This window comes from Tiliqua scincoides, chromosome 3 (assembly GCF_035046505.1).
Source record: "Tiliqua scincoides isolate rTilSci1 chromosome 3, rTilSci1.hap2, whole genome shotgun sequence".
NCBI lineage: Eukaryota > Metazoa > Chordata > Lepidosauria > Squamata > Scincidae > Tiliqua > Tiliqua scincoides.
The window spans coordinates 157,515,493-157,535,187 of record NC_089823.1 but is presented as its reverse complement, the minus strand read 5'-3'; the positions used below and the strand labels follow the sequence as shown (position 1 = coordinate 157,535,187).

Genomic DNA, 19,695 nt, shown 5'->3' with positions numbered 1-19,695 from the left:
TGTAGGTAGATTTTGGACTGCTTCCTTCTCTTGGAGAGAGGAGCAGATGAAAACATTTGAGGTGTTTACCATGAAAGCAGATTGGAGCATGGGTGAAGCAGAAACCACCTACCCTGCTAAACTAAGGTAAGTGTGTGACTTAACAGTATGTCAGAAACTGCTTCTACCTGAGGTGAGTATCATAAGACACTTCACTCAGAAAAGTGTTTGAGAGTGATATAGTTGCCATGTTCTTGAGATCCAACTCTGCTGCCTCCCGCCATTCTTCTGAAGTGGTTACTCAAGAGGAGGCTGGATCTTCTTTTCTTTTAACCCTGCATGAGAGCTCTGAATAAAACCTAAGAAATTTAAGGCTTTGATTAAAGAATTTCAAGTTGATCATTTGGTACCATTGATGCCACAAGTCCACAGTGTTGTCTGATCCAAAAGAAAGCTAAAATCTATAGTGCTTTTCTTAAAATGCTCACCATTTGGCAAACCTTAAAGCATACCATTTTGGAAAGAGTGATTTAATCCCATACTGTTCTGCACTTGGCCAAATATCCACTGCCTGAATTGCATCTGGTTTCCTAGATTAAAAGCTTTTACGTGCTGTGAAATATTACCATGCATCAATTGTACATGTCAAAAACTTGATGAGTTATGATGAGTGTATTCTGGACTGGGTTGTTTCTTGGGGAGGAAAAAGCTTTATATTTATAAAATATATCCAAAGATTTTTGACCTCATTTGCATTAGTTACATTCCTTACCTGAGTTCACCTTTTATCACTCATATCTAATTATTGCTTCTAAATTAAAATATATTCCTGTTGAGGGTTTATAGCTCAATTCAAAATTCTATGAGCCTTTGAAGAGTTAAAATCCCATTTCAGAAATTTTGTGATACAGACTGTGTTTCCTAATTGGTTCTTTTCAAGTTTTAGCTCAGATTTATCATTGTCAATGACCTGCTGTTTTACTGCTGAGAAACTCATAGGAATAGCAATAAGGGCAGAACATCCATACCTCAGCAAAGTTTCAGAGCACCCGTTTCTCACTATAAAAGATCAAGTACCATTTTCCTTACATCTTATTTTAAGTGTGCACATTTTATCATTTTTCTTGTTGCATTTACGACATGACTTTCTCTTACATTCAAATGCAACAGTCCTCTAAACTAACTGTAAGTATGCAATGAATTTCTTTGATACTGGGATTAATGCAAATTTTTAACTTCAGAGCCAAAGCTACATTAGCTGAAAAAGATTGGGTTGATTTTATAGTCAGTGTGTTGCCCAATACAACAAAGACTGTTGTGGAATTCTGAAGCCTAAATTGCAGCATAGCACTTTAAATAAAGGATTTTTAAACCAGAGGATCCTTTTTAATTTCAGGGAACATCATTCCTTAGTCTCATTACATTAAATGTAACTATTATCTTACCATGGAGACAGGGTTGAGCAGTGAGGTGGCTAAGTTTGCCGACAACACCAAACTTTTCCGAGTGGTGAAGACCAGAAGTGATTGTGAGGAGCTCCAGAAGGATGTCTCCTGACTGGCAGAACGGGCAGCAAAATGGCAGATGCGCTTCAATGTAAGTAAGTGTAAGGTCATGCACATTGGGGCAAAAAATCAAAACTTTACATATAGGCTGATGGGTTCTGAGCTGTCTGTGACAGATCAGGAGAGAGATCTTGGGGTGGTGGTGGACAGGTCAATGAAAGTGTCGACCCAATGTACAGCAGCAGTGAAGAAGGCCAATTCTATGCTTCGGATCATTAGAAAAATTATTGAGAACAAAACGGCTAATATTATAATGCCGTTGTACAAATTGATGGTAAGGCCGCGCCTGGAGTATTGTGTCCAGTTCTGGTCGCCTCATCTCAAAAAAGACATAGTGGAAATGGAAATGGTGCAAAAGAGAGTGACTAAAGTGATTACTGGGCTGGGGTACCTTCCTTATGAGGAAAGGCTATGTCGTTTGGGCCTATTCAGCCTAGAAAAGAGATGCCTGAGGGGGGACATGATTGAGACATACAAAATTATGCATGGGAAGGATAAAGTGGATACTTGTTGGCATCCTTCAGTCTCGGAAGACTATGGTATCGCACTCTGAATAGTGTTCTGGAACAGAGTGTCCTCTCCAGTGCGCAAAGCCTGGGTAAAGTAGATATGGAGGATAGACTGTTACCCATGCAGCAAATCCCCCATCTCCACGTCGCTGAAATGCTCCAATGGAAAGGCAGAAGCCAATACAGTTGGTTCCAGCAACGTCGTAGGAATTGCCAGAATGTGACTGTGTTAAGCCATGAACTGCCTCAGGGACTCCGGCTCCGGATTTTGCCTCGAGGTTGACTCCTGAAGCCTTTTCCATAACTGGATGTAGCCACAAGGCAGTGGAGGTTTGGGATCAGAGTTTTCTTTCTCTCAGATAAGCTGCCTTCCCAGGCTAACGAGTCCCATCTACCCGGTGGCTGTTCAGTCGCCTCTTACGACAAGTGGATAGAGAGATGCTCTTTACCCTCTCACACAACACCAGAACCAGGGGACATCCACTAAAATTGAGTGTTGGGAGAACAGACAAAAGAAAATATTTCTTCACTCAGCGTGTGGTTGGTCTGTGGAACTCCTTCCCATAGGATGTGGTGATGGCAACTGGCCTGGACGCCTTTAAAAGGGGATTGGACAAGTTTCTGGAGGAAAAATCAATTACGGGTTACAAGCCATGATGTGCAACCTCCTGATTTTAGAAATGGGCTATGTCAGAATGCCAGATGCAAGGGAAGGCACCAAGATGAGGTCTCTTGTTATCTGGTGTGCTCCTGGGGCATTTGGTGGGCCACTGTGAGTTACAGGAAGCTGGACTAGATGGGCCTATGGCCTGATTCAGTGGAGCTGTTCTTATGTTCATGTAGTCACTGTTTTTGCTTTAGAAATGGCACAATCTCATTTCTATTAAAAGGAAGCACATTCTGAAGAATGTGTTGGCAAACTTCAATCTAGCACAGCGTCTAGTGTGGCTGAAAAGGCCAATTCGGGAGTGACAATCCCTTCCAAACTGGAAGCAAGTGTAGTGTGTCCCTGGTCTGTCTCCCTGACTATGGGCCTTCCTTCTTTGCCTCTTTGCCTCAGTCTGTTGGCAGTGTGTCTTCAAACTGGGAAAGGCCATGCTGCACAGCTTGCCTCCAAGCAGAACACTCAGAGGCTAGGGTTTCCCATCTGTTGAGGTTCATTCCTAAGGCTTTCAGATCCCTCTTGCAGATATCCTTGTAGCGCAGCTATAGTCTACCCATAGGGCGCTTTCCTTGCACATGTTCTCCATAGAGGAGATCCTTTGGGATCCAACCATCGACCATGCTCACAACATGACCAAGCCAACGCAGGCATCTCTGTTTCAGCAGTGTATACACTCTGGGGATTCCAGCTCGTTCCAAGACTGTGTTGTTTGGAACTTTGTCCTGCCAGGTGATACCGAGAATGTGTCGGAGGCAGCGCATGTGGAAAGCGTTCAGCTTCTTCTCCTGTTGTGTGCGAAGAGTCCATGACTCACTGCAGTACAGAAGTGTACTCAAGACACAAGCTCTGTAGACCTGGATCTTGGTATGTTCCATCAGCTTCTTGTTGGACCAGACTCTCTTTGTGAGTCTGGAAAACGTGGTAGCTGCTTTGCCGATGTGCCTGTTTAGCTCGGTATTGAGAGAAAGCGTGTTGGAGATCATTGAGTCAAGGTACACAAAGTCATGGACAACCTCCAGTTCATGCGCAGAGATTGTAATGCAGGGAGGTGAGTCCACATCCTGAACCATGACCTGTGTTTTCTTCAGGTTGATTGTCAGTCCAAAGTCTTGGCAGGCCTTGCTAAAACAGTTCATGAGCTGCTGGAGATCTTTGGCAGAGTGGGTAGTGACAGCTGCATCGTCGGCAAAGAGGAAGTCATGCAGACATTTTAGCTGGACTTTGGACTTTGCTCTCAGTCTGGAGAGGTTGAAGAGCTTTCTGTCTGATCTGGTCCGGAGATAGATGCCTTCTGTTGCAGTTCCAAAGGCCTGCTTCAGCAGGACAGCAAAGAAAATCCCAAACAAGGTTGGCGCGAGAACACAGCCCTGCTTCACTCTGCTTTGGATGTCAAAGGGGTCTGATGTTGAGCCATCAAAGACTACTGTGCCCTTCATGTACTCATGGAATGACCTGATGATGCTGAGGAGCCTGGGTGGACATCTGATCTTGGAGAGAATCTTGAAGAGGCTGTCCCTGGTGAACAGGTCGAAAGCCTTCGTGAGATCTATGAAGGCTATGAAGAGTGGCTGTTGTTGTTCTCTGTATTTCTCCTGCAGCTGTCTAAGGGAGAATACCATATCGGTGGTGGACCTGTTGGCTTGGAATCCGCACTGCGATTCTGGATAGACGCTCTCTGCAAGTACCTGGAGCCTCTTCAGTGCAACTCAGGGAAACAGCTTTCCTACAATGCTAAGGAGAGAGATGCCGCGGTATTTATTGCAGTCACCCCTGTCGCCTTTGTTCTTGTATAGTGTGAAGATGTTTGCATCCTTCATGTCCTGTGGTACTCCACCTTCTCTCCAGCAGTGGCAGAGGATTTCATGCAGCTCAGTAGCGATGATCTCTTTGCAGCACTTTAGGACTTCAGCAATAAATCCTCACCATTTAGCAAACAGCAACAACAGAACATCCATCTGGAAGAAATCTCCGAATTGATGGACCAAAGAAATTGACCTTCTTTTGTCTGAAACAATCCAGGTGTGAGATTATTTTTGGATCAACCTTAAATATATGTACAAGTAAGTTTGTTTTTGTTGTTGTTTTCATGGTTGGTTAGTTCAAAGCACTTTATGCCTCCTTTCTTGCCAAAGGCAACAGAAGGCAGCTCACAAAATGAAAACATTGAAAACATATCATGCTACTTAATACTTAACATTTCTATAAACAATTTCTGAGTATGCTAAGCACTTGGCATTAATTATCTGATATAATTGGAACAACCACCCTGCAAGTAAGTATTATTATGCTATTTTACAGCTGGTGCACTTCAGGAGTGGTTTTCCTAAAGGCATCTAAAAAGTTCATGGAAGAGGCAACATTTAAGTCAGGGAAAGATTTGATTTACAATGTAAAAATGAAAAACAATCCACATAATTTTAAAAAGTCCAAACTAATAAGCAACCAGCAGCAGATGTGTACTAATGAACTGACAAATCCAAAAAACCTCCCCAAACTTCACCCTCTTCCCAAAACACATTGAAACAGCCATGCATTAAATATGGCATCTAAAGGCCAGAATCATAGCGGCCAAATGAGCTTCCAAGGAGAAGATGCTCCAGAGATTCTGTGCACATTTAAAATGTGCTGAATATAAAGCCAACGGGGATCCTGTTCATAGACCATGGGCAATTTCTTCTAGCAATCCCATTTGTTCTCTGCCATTAGGTCTTTATGCTACTGCTCTCAGGTATGGTAGGAAAATTCAAATAATGAGAACCTTCTTTTTCCCTAATTCTAATCTTAACCTAACAGTAGCTAAGATGCTGCACTGTTGCACATTTGTGACGTTCTGCACTGTTGCACATTACTTTATGGCACGTTTGCGACAGTCTGCTTTGCCAGCCCAAGAGGCACCATAGGATTGTCCCACAAATAATCTGAATTCATCCAGTTCTACCTCTGTAGAAACATCCATGTAACTTGCTCCAGCACCAGCTGATTCTGCCACCAAACAAACTGCAGTTGAGTTGGGTAATGGGTTGCACTGTTCTCCAAAATCCAATGGTTTCAATGGTCCCCACAGATCCATAGCATATCATATTATAGAGTACTCAGGCCACTCCATCTCCTGCTCTCAAGTAAAAAATGCACCCTTACGTAGCACTCTAGGGAAGCAATATCCAGTGCAGCAATTCTATGGCTGATCCGTAACTGAAACTGTCAGTTACAATTTTACGCCAGTATCATACCAATGACTATCAGCATGCACTGAAAAGTACACCTTTAAAACACCAGTTTCTCTTGACATCAGTAATTATGTTAACCCATTTTTACCCTGTCGGGCTGGCAGAGGAAGATGGAATGTGCCTCCTTGTCAGCAGCAGAGTAGAGCAGTAGCATAGTGGGGTAGCACAGGAAGCAACTGGTCCCAAACAAAGCCACAGACACAGTCATAGGCTTGTTGAGTTTAGAAGCATGTATTGATAAGGAGCAGGCAGAAGAGTAGTCAGTCAAACGGTCCAGAGGTCAGGGATACAGCAAGGCACAGTCATGATAAGCAGAAAACAAACCAGCAGCACTTCACCTAGAACATCCACCACGATCAACCCACACTTGGTGTCTGCACCAGTCTCCTTATATATCGGAGCCAGTCAATCAGAACAGGGTGACCTCATAGTCTTGTGACCTGCTCTGATTGGCTACCCAGTGGTGCATTGCACCACTCCTCCATGGGCTACGTGCCTCAGCTCACATCTACCTGAGTCACATGGATCCCACCTTACACAGGTGCATTGGATTACTAATCAGTGCTGCAGTTACATTTGTTTACATTACACCAGGCCTGGACATCAAGGCCCTGTCTGCCACATCCTGGCTCATAACAATTCAAGGCCTGAGAGATGCCAAGGCCTGACATGCCCAGCCCACAGGTGTACACCTTTGGTCCCTATTGTGTATATGCAACATTGGGCAGAAATTGCTTAAGCAGAGAACCAATTATGAAGTCTCTATCAATGAGATTTTTTTCCCCATGCAGAAATATTTCCATTTGCGGAAAGCCCCAACTCTGTATGCGTACAAAGAAATGACAACTCTTATATAAACAGACCTGACAGTATGTGCAGGTAAAGTGTTAAGAACTGGCTGGTATACAAGCTTACAGCTGCACCTTTCAAGACTTCCAAATGGATATGTAATGCAATATGTATGTAATGAGTATAAAATGCTCCTGCACATCAGTAGTCTTTACCTGAATAATTTAATTCCTACCTTCACTTTCATCACAGAAGCAAACATCCTAGCATCTTCAGACACGCCTCCTATGTAGAGCTTTCTTGTGAAGATAGGAGCATGATCATTTTCATCTTGTATTTCAATGAAGACCTTGGCAGTATTACCTGTAACAAAAACAAGAAATTAGTAGAATTTGGACATCTCAAATGTATTAAGTCATCATGAGCAATTTTGAAGAGGGACACACAAATAGAAGTAATTTAATTTACAGTATTAAGCAGGGATGGGAACTTGACTTGTAAAGACTTGCCTGGAGTCGTGAAAACATGTTTTTTGCGACTCATGTTAACTTGAGTCACAGATGTCATTGACTCAGACCTGACTTAAAACTTGGGGCCAGTGACTCAAAAACGAGTCATGACTCAAATAGACTCTAGTTCCAACTCACTTTTGTGTGTGCTTGCAACTCTTTTGGGTGTGTTTGTGCTTCCTTACATTTTTTTGACTGAGCCTGACTCGCACTGTATTTCTCATAATGACTCAGACTTGAGTAAAAAATGACTCTACAGCAGCTCATAAAGTGTTGCAATGGCTCTGCTGTACCAGAGAAGTGTTCAAGCTTATTTACTGAAAATGGATTTTAAAGTGTGTGTTTGGGGGAGTGACTGAAATCTGTGGTGTCAAAAGCATATATAATGCTACTTTAAATGCATGGGGTCCTGCTGATGTTATTGGCTTATTGGTGGCTGAAGTGTCTATGGGATGGCACTTGGGGTAGAAGTTTCTGATACTATCTTTACACCACTGCTCTTTCCTTTTTGAACTTTCCTTCACCATAGAATGATTTTTGGAAATATCCTTGTCTTGCAAGACATTTGCTGCTGCAATGGCAATGACATAAACTATTGCCTGCTAGCTCATTGATCTTTGCTATTTTACTGAGAAGTCATGTCACTGCACTGCTATGGTGGGATCTGTGACTTGTTCCAAGCACAGCTTTGCTAGCCAGGAGTTTCATGAGGTTGGATTTTTAAACATACAAACTCAGCAACACTATCTCATTAAGGGCAGTGGGGATGATGACAAGTGACACAAAGAGAGGGATGGTAGACATAAAGTTGCTGTGGGATAGGACTCAAAATGGTAGATTATCTGGGATTCATTTTATGTAAGCCAAAGCAAAGATGTTGATGAGAAATCAGAACAATGGCCACAGAACCACCAAGGACCCTACAACGAGAAGGAGGAAGAACCATCACCATAATCAAGTCTATGTGGCTTGCTGGCATCTTTCAAATAGATTGGGTTCCTCCCCCTTCAAAGTGGCCATTGACCCATCAACTGCGCTTTGAGGAAGAAGAGGAGAAACAAGAAGTCAGTGAGGCAGAACCCACCTTTTTGCACTGACTAATTTTTTGTAAGCCACTCTGGGAGCCTTGTTGAAGAGAAAATATGTGATTAACCATAGGAAGTCTGGGTAAGCATCTCCTATAAGGTATTAGTGTAGTAGGTGGTTCTATGTGTCCCAAAACATTGACATCACCCTCCACCAAAATTAAGGGTCCAGTTAGACATGGGTTTATTCCCACAGTTTGCCCCAATTGGGGCCTTTAATTATAAATAGGAAGTGACTAGAACAATCTCCTCTATCCCTGCTGTTGATTTTATAATTAGGCCTAAGCCCTGATCAGGGAAACTTCTCCAGCCTTGCAATCACAACTACAGTTTGGTATCCAGTATCAGCTGAATATGAGCAATACCGTCAACAAAATGGAGAGCAAACTCATTTCAGGCCAAATAATAGGTCTCTTAGATTTGATCTCTGAGATAACCTTGGGTACAAGTGCACAAAGCCTCAACCCCAGAATGAAAAGCACACAGCAATCTCAGGAAAACATCACTTTCAGGCTCAATAATCAAAGAAGTTGACACATTGCTGAAAACACTGAGAAGTCAGTTTGCTGAAATAAATCCCATTTGCCAGTGAGAAATGAGGTGATTCTTTTCCACAACAGCAAGTTATAGCTGTTTATAGCGCTATATATTGGGTTGTGCTTTCTTTCCCAGCCCTCATGCTGATTATTTTAGTTTTGTTTCTTAGACATGTCTTTGTCTTAGCATGTCTAATCAGCCCTATTGCATTCAATGGGATTTACTCCCAGGTAAGCATGTATAGGATTGCAGGCCTAATACATTATCCCAGAAATACTTAACAACAATTCCATAGGAAAAACAGTGAGCATTATTACCCTATATTGCAGATAGGTGAAGCGGTTGCAAGACAGTAGCTTATGGCCATCTACTAAATTCGCTACAGAAATGAAATTTAAATCAGAAGCTTCCAGCTTCACAGCTGAAAGATATTGGCTGACCTGGGATTATTTATTTTTCTTCTCATGAAGAAATATGTCCACTGTTCTATGAATTTGAGAATGCTGCAGTTGGCCACCCAGGAAAGGGACCTCTGAACAGAGGACATTATTTTACTACCAGAAGATATGACTTTAATTTTGAATAGGTGAATTTTTTTTTAAAGGGGTTTAATACTCTTCCACATATAACATCACATTTTACTACAATTTATTTTATGGCTCAGTCCTATGGGACTTTTATGGCTGTGTATTTAACAATATTTCAAACCATTGCTGGCCCATTTGGAGACACTCCCCAGGTAAGTTGGTGGAAGGAGCTTGTCATTGGTGGGCAGGGGGCGGTTTGGGGAAAGGAGTGGATTTTGGTGGCAGTGACTAATTCCAGGATTCCATCCCTCCTTTCTTAGTCCATCCTGCCCTCCATTTTTACTTACCTAAGGTTTGCCTTCTGGTCAAAGCACTCAAGCTGTTAGACTAGTACATCATCTTAAATTTATCTCCTGCATTGGGAATTCAAAGTTTGCCTTGTTCTGTTTGTTCTTTTTCTGGATCTCAATTAAAATCCTCCAAAATAGCTCCCCCATTTTCCTTCCCGTATCCTTTTGCTTACTATCTGTTTGGTGAGGACTGTATAAATTTGAAAGCTTGCTGCCTTTTTCTTTTTCTTTGTTACTTTGTGTTGGTCCAAAATAAAGTATTGGATTGTATGTTTTAGCTACAGCTTGGTATCATTAGAAATATCAGAAAGAACAGGAAGGCGAAAGGGCAGTATGAAAGGAGCTGAGCATAGTAAGAAAGCTACAAATAAAAGTTGCTATTTGTGTGAAAGAAAATAGCATAAAGTAATTTGGGGGCTGTTTTCCCACCTCTAAGCTGGTGCATTATGTATTGCAAGGAAAATGTGAGGAACCTGATATGTCTGTTATGAACAGGCTTTTTCACAATATAGGGAAAAATGGTATACATTGTTTATATTGAGTTGCATACCGAGTAATGCTTTCAGGAACAGAAATACACTCCTTGAAAGCAAGTTGTTTCCATGAATGCGCCTTCCATTTTTGTAGCGAGCTTCCATTCATGCACTGTGCTTCCATTCATAGAACAGTTACTCTGGACATAAATCTATGTCACAGTAATATTTTATACAACAGAGCAGCTAAAAGTAACAAGGTATCAACTGAATTATTGAGTCCTCCATTTCACAGATACTAAGCAAAAGCAAAAAGGAGGAGAAAGGGGGTATATCGAAGGAGCCCTAGCCAATTACACAGGCCTACAAAATTGAGGGTCAGAAAAGTTTTTCCTAAACTTTACGGTGGTTTGATATGAGTCTGGGGTGCTGATTCCAAAAATGGCATCCGTTTTGCCCTATCATGTCTAGTTTTGGAGATATAGTATAGCCTCATTAGTGAATGGTTCAAGCAGCTTCCTCGTGTGGAAGCCATGGTGTAGGCTTCCACATGAAGAAGCTGCTTGAACCATTCACTAAAGAGGCTATGCCGTGTCTCCAAACCTAGACGTAATAGGGCAAAAAGATGCCATTTTTGGAATCAGCAGCCCAAATATACCCAGGAATTGGTGTAATGTTTAAGGAAGCAAAATGTGTGTTGGCCTGTGTAATAGTTTGTAAATACTAAAGATGGAGTTTAAAGGATTTGGGGGTTCCTTTGCCAATTTGGATCAGCCTCAGATGGGTGTAAGTTGGTTTGAATATATATATATATATATATATATATATATATATATATATATATATATATATATATATATATATATATATAGTACAGGGACAGTCAATATTTCCAGGACTTAAACAAAAATGGTTTGGACATACACTAATATCAAAGGGAATGGGCAAACAGGCCAAGCCACTGAACACTATTTATCCTATTACAGCATAATAATAGGAAATATCATGGTAACTGCATTATTAAAAGCCCCTAGTTGTTCTAGTTGACTGGCCTTTCCTTACTCAACTGCCACCCCAGAGTTACTAAAGAATTATCTTGCCCTGAATGAAGGAAAGAGGATACCCTGAAAACTAGACTGAACATGAAAAGAGCAGATCAGTCAAGCAAAAGAGGAAACCTTAAGAGGGCAACTGAGAGAAAATGTTTTCATTCACAAAATTATTATTCGCATCATGCCTAACCTCTAAAAAGATGACCCCTCAAGCTGATGGACTGGATGTGACTAAAAATGAGAAGGTTTTCCCTATTCCATTTCTTCATTGCCATGGGGGGGGGGGGAGTAGGCTTTTTATTTTCTTGTTGCTTTGCTATCCTGTTTTTTTTTATTGCATTTTCTCCTTTTGATTGATTGTCATTTTAAAAAACTGTTAGTAAACTGTTTTCAGAGGCCCTGACTATAAATCCATATACAGGTTCCTCTTCTTTGACTTTTGTTTGATTTACAGCACAATCCTAACTGGATCCTGTGTAGGCTCACTGTACCAGCTCCTGAGTGTCGCAAATGTGCTGTAAGGCATGTTTGCACCAACTTTGGAGTTGGCTAGGTTTGTGCAGAGGTCTCCACCAGCTCACCAGGGCTGGATCCAGCCCTTGTACTGGCTGGAGGAGATACTTTTGTACCTCAGGGGTGGGAGAGGATGGCAGGAGAGTGTTTTGGGGGTGGGGAAGTAGTGTTTTGGGTGGGGTAGGACAGAACGGGGCTCCGGAGGGGACGGGATCAGTGGTGGCAGCGTGCACTGTATCCTAGACCCCATCCCTGGTCCAGGCAATATTACATAAGTAGGCTGGGGCTCAACACAGTGCAAGGGGAAAAGTTTTCCTTACCCTGAAGTGACTTGCACAGCCTCGCAACCTGCATTAGATGCAGTGCAGGTCATGTGGCCTGGCTGTACCAGTGCAGGTTAGGGTTTTAATGTTCTATTCCTCAAGAACAGACTCCAGCCAACAGACCTTAACAGTGGTAGCTCTACATCATGGCCAGAAAGCCCAAGACAGAGTAATCAAAGCCTCTTTTCAACATTATTGAAATCTGCTTCTCAAAATAGAGTACCATACAGAGACTGCTTAAAACTGCTGGCCTAACATAAACCAGTTCTGCATAATGGCTCACCATATGCATTGGTACAATAATATATTAGTGCACAGGTCCAATGAAGGCTGCCACTGGCTATATTTGGTCACAGTGCAGAAAAAGTGTGAAACAGTGGCTGATCTATTTGGCTAGTATACACAAAAGGGCAGTCATATGGAGCTGCCACGTGACAACCATATTCTGAGAATCAATCCAATACCAACAAAATATCAAATAATCCTATCCACATAAATGGGTTATTAAAGCTGGGTTATTTCAGTGTATCTAAATGTCTGATATTAAGCCTTAAGCCCTTTATTCCATACTGTTATTTATATACATACATTAATCTCCCTTCCAGCTTGAACGTCAGTGACATTTAATTTTATCAGCACCTTCTTTTCAGCTCATCACTTCATCTTTATACATGGCATATATTTCATTGGGTCTCGCAGACTGAGAACACAGCATCAGTGAATAAGGTATCTAACTACTTCCTTCTAACAAGGTTCTGATCAGCAACTCACTACAACAATCCAATTGCATGTCAAATGATACTGATCAGTTTGTCCTCCAGTTTGGGTTAACAGATACTAAAATCCTGTATCAATCATTCTTTACACAGACAGGTGTAGCTTAAAGACAGAGACAAATGTTTTGATGATAGGGGCCAGAATTATTTTGATTTTAAAACAAAATCTCTATCCATCTATCCTCTCCTTGAAATCCATTTTTAGCTTCTGACATTCTAAGAGATTTTAAAACAAAATCTCTATCCATCTATCCTCTCCTTGAAATCCATTTTTTAGCTTCTGACATTCTTTAATGTCGCCCTTTAATTTGACCAAGAAATGGAATCCAGATGAAGTGACTGGGATATGTGCATATCAGAGCAGGCACAGTATTCAGCGGCTCTGTTTGTGTAATATGGGACAAAGTAAATGGGATGCATTCTTGTTTCATGTTTTGAGGATTTTTAAAACATCCTTTTTAACATTATGTTTTAATTACCAGGTTATATTTTCAATATAGACACTTAGAAGAAGAAATAATCAAGTGTATATTTTTATGATCATTATGTTTTTCTCTTTTCAAATGCCTTCACTTTAGAAATTTGTTGTCCAGCGTTATTAACAAGAAGAAATATTTTGTGTTTATGTAACACTTCAGAGTACTTATCACAATAATTACTACAACAGTCTTATAATGTAAGTCATTTCACAAAGTCCTATTTGGAGCTCTGATCAGAAATTGGCAGTGGGCTCCACTTGCTGAACTGAGCCCTGTGGGGCTGTGGGGAGGCTTGCAGAGGAGCTGTGAGCCTCTCAGACCCTCCTGGAGGACAGCACATCCCCTCAGGTTAGTAAAAAAGTCATTGAGTCCCTGTAGTGCCACAATTGCTGTGGTGCCATCAGGGCACCCATTTCTGGGTCACTATCCTTAAGGGGAATGACCCATTTCCAGGTCTCCAGGAGGGTCACAACCCACCAGTTTGGAAACCAATGACGTAGCTGGTATTCTCACCCCCACATTGCATGAGAACGGACAGTCCAATTTTAATCAACTTTCCAGTGCCGATGCAGTTGTGCCAATGGGACGCACACTGCGTTCTGCAGTAGGGGAGCAGTCATGGAGGTCTCCTCAAGGTAAGGGAATGTTTTTCCCCTTACTTCAGATCTGCATTGGTTCTGGAAAGTTGGTTAGGATAGGGCTGTGAGACTTAGAGTCTGGTTACTCAATATTATTAATAATATGTATTATTAAGCATATTTACATACTGCTTTTCAACAAATGTTGAGGAGCAACAACACTACTCTGAACACATACCCAAGGGGAGGGTTTAGGACTTTGCCCCTCCATGGTTTTTGCTCCTGATTACGCCCAGCATACCATTAGCATGAGAAAAAAGCGTCTATTGAAAGGCAATGGCAGCATTTTCTTCTTTAAAATAGCACGTGGGGGTGCAGTGGGGAGTGAAATGAGACAGGCAATTCCTAAAGTCCCTCAACTCCCCCGCTATTGTTCCTCTTTGTTTCCTAGTCCTTTGGGCTGCTATTTTTTTTTTTTAAAAGAGGAACATAAACGAACACACACATGCAAACTAGGCCATAAGAGAACAGTGGCTTGCCCAATATGAAATTTTAACCTGGGACATTTCAATTCATAATCTCAGCCATTGTGCCCCACCAGCTCAAAATAATGCACTGCATATACTTTCTTGTATCAGGTGGAGCAGATCTGAGTAGAACGGAGCAGCCAGGAGCCGCTCCGCACCACCCAGGAATTACCAGATCCTGGCTCAGCTTCCCACTCCCTGCCGCTCACCCAGGAGCCCACCACCTGCCCTCCGGGCCCTGAAATGTCTCCTCCGTGCCCTCTCCCCGCCCCCCCAGGCCCCCACGCTGGTCGTGCTTGTTCTATCATGGAGGCTGGATGCAGGTTCTGCAGGCCGGCGCACCTCTGTGTGCCAAGCGGCTTACTTCCACGGAGGTGTGACCCTCCCAGGTTGGTGCAAGGGACTTGTGCTGGCCGGATGCATCTTTAGGATTGTGCTCTAAGAGTGGTTTGAAAAATCAGTGTGTGTGTGAAACTTTGTTCCAGAATTCCCTGAGATTGTCACTGATCTCTGTTGTACAACTCAGGAAGTTTAGCTTATTAATGCCTTCTGACATTTCTAGGCCATCTTTTGCATCTTAAGGCAAATGTGTTCTTAATAAACTATAATGAGCTGAGCTTATGCGAATTGGGGTACAATGAGGCACAAAGCAACTATATGCGGTTAATAGTGATGGTAACATTGTCTTGATAGATCAGGAATATGTACTTAATCTGAAGTGATGCTGACATATTTGCCAGGAGGACACTCAGAACTATCACCTTTGGGTCACACGTGACCCTTTCACAAAGGGATTCCCAGCTCAAACAGCAGAGCAGCTGTTCCACTCCAAGTGAGTTAAGAGCAGGTGGCTCTCTCTATTACTAAGGCCACTTTAATCAAACTGTGGGTGAGCAGTATAATTGGATGGGTATCAGTAATGATTTATTTAGCTTGGCCCTTAATGATCTGCCAGGATGACTTTGTGCGCTGGCAGGTAAAATAAACTCATCTGTTCCTTACTGAAAAATCTGGCATGACCCACACAGATTACAATTCTTTAATGACAAACTTTAAAGAATTTTCTGCTGATTAACAAAGTGCATTTTAATCAATTGATTGACTCCTTAATATATTATTATTATTATTATTATTATTATTATTATTATTATTATTATTATTATTATTAATAATAATAATAATAATAATATAACAACACATAGGCTTGCCTCTGTATTCACAGGGGGTTCCATTCTGGAACACCCTCCACCCCACCCGAGGATAGCTGAACTCACAGAAATGAAGGAACTTTTTAAACTATATTTGTCATTCTGAAACCAACAGAGGCTGCTTGTGGGCATGCATGGCCTCTGCCAGGCTCAGAAGACCCTCTGGAGGTGAAGTGAGCGGAGCTCCCCTTGCCTCCTGAGGGGGCGTGGACCCAATTTGTGGATAAATGAAACCGCAGATACAGGATCCATGGATACAGGGACCCCCTGTATGATCCAAACTTCAGTATAGTTGCACTTTTGACATACTGAAACGTAAGTTAATTATAATTTATTAATGAGCAAAAGCTACAATTAATTACAAAAAAATATTTTTCACTTTAATACAGTGGACCAAATAGCACATTACCTTTCAGATGTCAGGGGTCAGTCAGGTTGGGCACTGTGGCAGGGTGAATTACAGCCCAATCCTATGCATGTCTACTCTGAAGTAAGTCCCATTATGATCTATGGGACTTACTTCCAGGTAAGTGTAGATAGGATTGGGCTGTTAGTCAGCTAGGTCTGCAACTGGGTCCCTATGATGATGTTTACTAGAGGGTAGGAAAAGAGAAATGCTGACAAAGTGATGGGCAGCCCAGCCCTAAGGTGTGCTGGTGCAGTGGGGCCACATGGTCCCCACTGCATTTAACCCAGATTGGAAGCAGGCTGAAGGATTTCTTGGGGTGATATTTTTCCCCTTACCCCAAGTAATGCCCCAGCCTATCCTATGGGGTTACTCAGATCTCTACCAGCTACTTAGCTGGTGGAAACCCGAGCATCCCAGTGTAATGCCGGTTGACCTGAGAGGGGAGTTTGGATATGGTGGAGGCCTGCGTCGTTAATACTGCCCCCTCCCAGGCCTGATCCATCCCATTCCACCTCCCCCCCACACCCAGAGTGACCAGATACAATGGAGGACAGAGTGCCTATACTTTTAACCATCATATAGAAGAGGGAATTTTGGCAGGTGCAGCTCTTTAAACCATTCCATGTTGAGCTGCACCTACTAAAATGTTGGTTAAAGGTATAGGCACTCCACTGTATCTGTCCTCTACTGTATCTGGTCACCCTGCCTCTGCCCTGATAAGCCACCTCCCCACAAACCTCCCCCTGCTCCTTCAGCTTCTCATGCAAATTCTGCTGGTGGTTGGGTCTACAGAGATAGCATTGTCGAGGCAAGCCTCCCTGCCAGCACTTCCTACTCACATGGTGTTGTGAACATGCTTCATGGTACGTTTGTGACACCCTTTGACTGGTGCAGCAGCCACTGTGCTGGCCCAGCATCATCATAGGATTGCACATTGCTATTATATCTCTGCCCTAACAGTGGATGCTGCTGCTACCTGGATGCTTCTCCTTGCTCCTCAGGGATGCTGAGAAAGGAGAATGTGGAGAGACCACTGTCCTTTACCATTCTAAACAGATACTGAGACAGGGCCATCTGAATTGCCTCTTTTCAATAATCGCAGATGGTAAGGTAGGTAAAAAGGAGACCATTTAGTTCCTCATCTCTCAGACTCCCACAAGCACTTAAAAGGCTATGGAGGTTAATGCAGTGGGGTAGCTAGCAGGGGGCAGGGGTTGGTCTGACCTGGGTTCCACCCTTGGGGGGAGGTTACACCATGAGTGACTGAAATCACTAAAATTGTGGTTGTTAGGAATAATACCATCATGTTATATACCATTTGATGTGCAATTCACAGTATAATGCAATGAGAAAAAAAAAAAACACAGAGTGAAATATCTCAATTCTATCAAAAGTTATGGCCAAAAAACCAGAAAACAAAAATGCAACTGTCTTAAATAAATAGAAGCACAATTTGCTTTACTCAAAATGGACCAATGAGACTGATTGTTCAAAGAGCCAATCAGATATTATTACACAGCATGGAACCAATAAGGTGTTAGCAAGGTGAAACCCTGGGGAATGACACTAGGGATGGATCCAGTGTTTGTGTTTGGGGGGAGGCATGATCACTACCTTAACTCCAGAGCTCAAGTCAATCAGGTGGTAGAGATGGGCTCCTGGTTGAACTTTGGCCTCTGTGGCCAAGGGTTGCTAGCTGGGTAGACCTGGGCTCCCATCCAGACTTGGAGCCCAGAGCTACCTGCTGGGTAGACCTGGGATCCTATTCCAACTGCCCTCTGGAGCTGTCTTCTAGGCAGGTAGACCTGGGCTCCTGTCTGGATTTGGAGCCCAGATCTACCTGCTGGGTAGACCTGGACTCCCATTCCAACTGGCACCTGAATTTGCTCCTCATCCTGATGGGCATCCTTACCTGCTGAGGAGTGAAAAATTTATGGGCCCCAGGTGTCAAATGACCTAGCTACACCACTAGGTTAATGTTAGTAATTTTATAACTATAAAGACCAAAGTTTCAGACTTAAGGGAAGAGACCCCCTGTATGCAAACTGAGAAATATTCATCACTCTTGTTGATGAGTTCTTGGACATGACAATTGCTGCAGAAAGTGATGAAACCGAAGTTAAGATAAATTCTTTCTGTGAACAAGCTATGGCTATAGCTATAAACAGCCTGACACAACAGGGGAAAAAGGAGAGCGTGATCAAAGGTAACATTTACCTAAGATGAAGTTTCCACTAGGCATCATCTGCCAATTGGCAACACCTCTCTCTTTGAGGACATTTTTCAACATATATTTGTATCCATGACCATTTTTAGATTGATGCTAGAACAGCCTGAAGGCTCCTTCCACCGAATCATAGTCAATGACTGCTAAACATGGGTGTCACATCTAACAGGAATAATAATTTAAAATACAATAACAAACTGTGACAACTACTGTCTGCAGTTATACAATAAGCAACCATCAAGCATAATACCTGAGGGATATGAGAATCAAGTTGAAAAATATAAATAGCCACCTTCATTGTCAGATGTGATAAAGCTTGAATATGGGAAAATCTGTACCAAAACTCCTCTGATCCTACTATGGGGAATGAACATAAGAATATAAGAAAAGCCCTGATGAGTCAGCCCAAAGACCCATCTAGTCCAGTATCCTGTTTCGCACAGCGGCCAACCAGATGATTCTGGTTTGCCCACAATTAAAAGCTGAAAGTATATATCTTTCTTAATGTTGTTTCCCTATATGTGGTATTCAGAAGCATACTGCCTCAGAACCTAGAGGTAGCGGGAGAATCTGGAGATAGCGGAAAAGCATTTTGCATTAATGACAGGATAGGGGACATCCCCTTTTGTAAGAATGAGACTGCATAAGGACAAGTGCCAATTGAGTTGCTGTACAATAATGGGTAGGTTTTGTGACATATCTCTTATGAATGAAAACACCTGAATAACTGGAATTGCTACTTTCCAAGTGGAGAAACTTTATACTTTATACTTTATATAAAGTATACTTTTTACACTTTACTTTATACTTTATAGGGCAGGAGGTCTGGTCTAGAGGGTAGAGCCTCCATTTGCCTGAAGATAACATCCGCAGGTCGCCAGTTCGAGGCCACCGGCACTGTGCGACCTTGAAGCAGCTGACAAGCTGAGCCGAGTTATTCCATCTGCTCTGAGCATGGGAGGATGGAGGCCAGAATGTGAAACCAGATCAGAAAGAAACATCTGAATGTTGTGGTTCTTGAAAGACAGAACCTTCTTTCAATTGTAAAAATCCCTACGGGGATTGAAATAGCCTGCCTATTCAACTGCCTTGAATAAAGTCTTGAATAAAGACCAAGAATGGTGGTATATAAATACCTGTATTATTATTATTATTATTATTATTATTATTATTATTATTATTATTATTATTATTATTATTATTATACTGAAAATTACTGCTTCTTTGTGGCATAATCATACATATCACACACCAGCAGAGCAGCCACTCTGCAGGTGCTTGGTGTTGCAAACATGTTGTAAAGCATGTTGTGACAGCACAGCTTCCAGGCCTTTCTGCTGGTGCCAGAATAGGGACCAGTGCACACAGAAGTCACCCTACAGTGATCAA

The 19,695-nt window shown here is 42.2% G+C and overlaps 1 protein-coding gene across 6 annotated transcripts in view; it reads right to left on the bottom strand.

Moving 5' to 3' along the window:
- The window catches only part of PCDH15 (protocadherin related 15), a 455,608-nt gene that overhangs the window by 70,921 nt on the left and 364,992 nt on the right, over nucleotides 1–19,695 (bottom strand). For all 6 annotated transcript variants that reach the window (XM_066618750.1, XM_066618749.1, XM_066618751.1 and 3 more), the window contains one exon: nucleotides 6,969–7,096. In XM_066618750.1, the coding sequence (XP_066474847.1) occupies nucleotides 6,969–7,096 (128 nt within the window). The remainder of the gene's footprint in view (nucleotides 1–6,968; nucleotides 7,097–19,695) is intronic.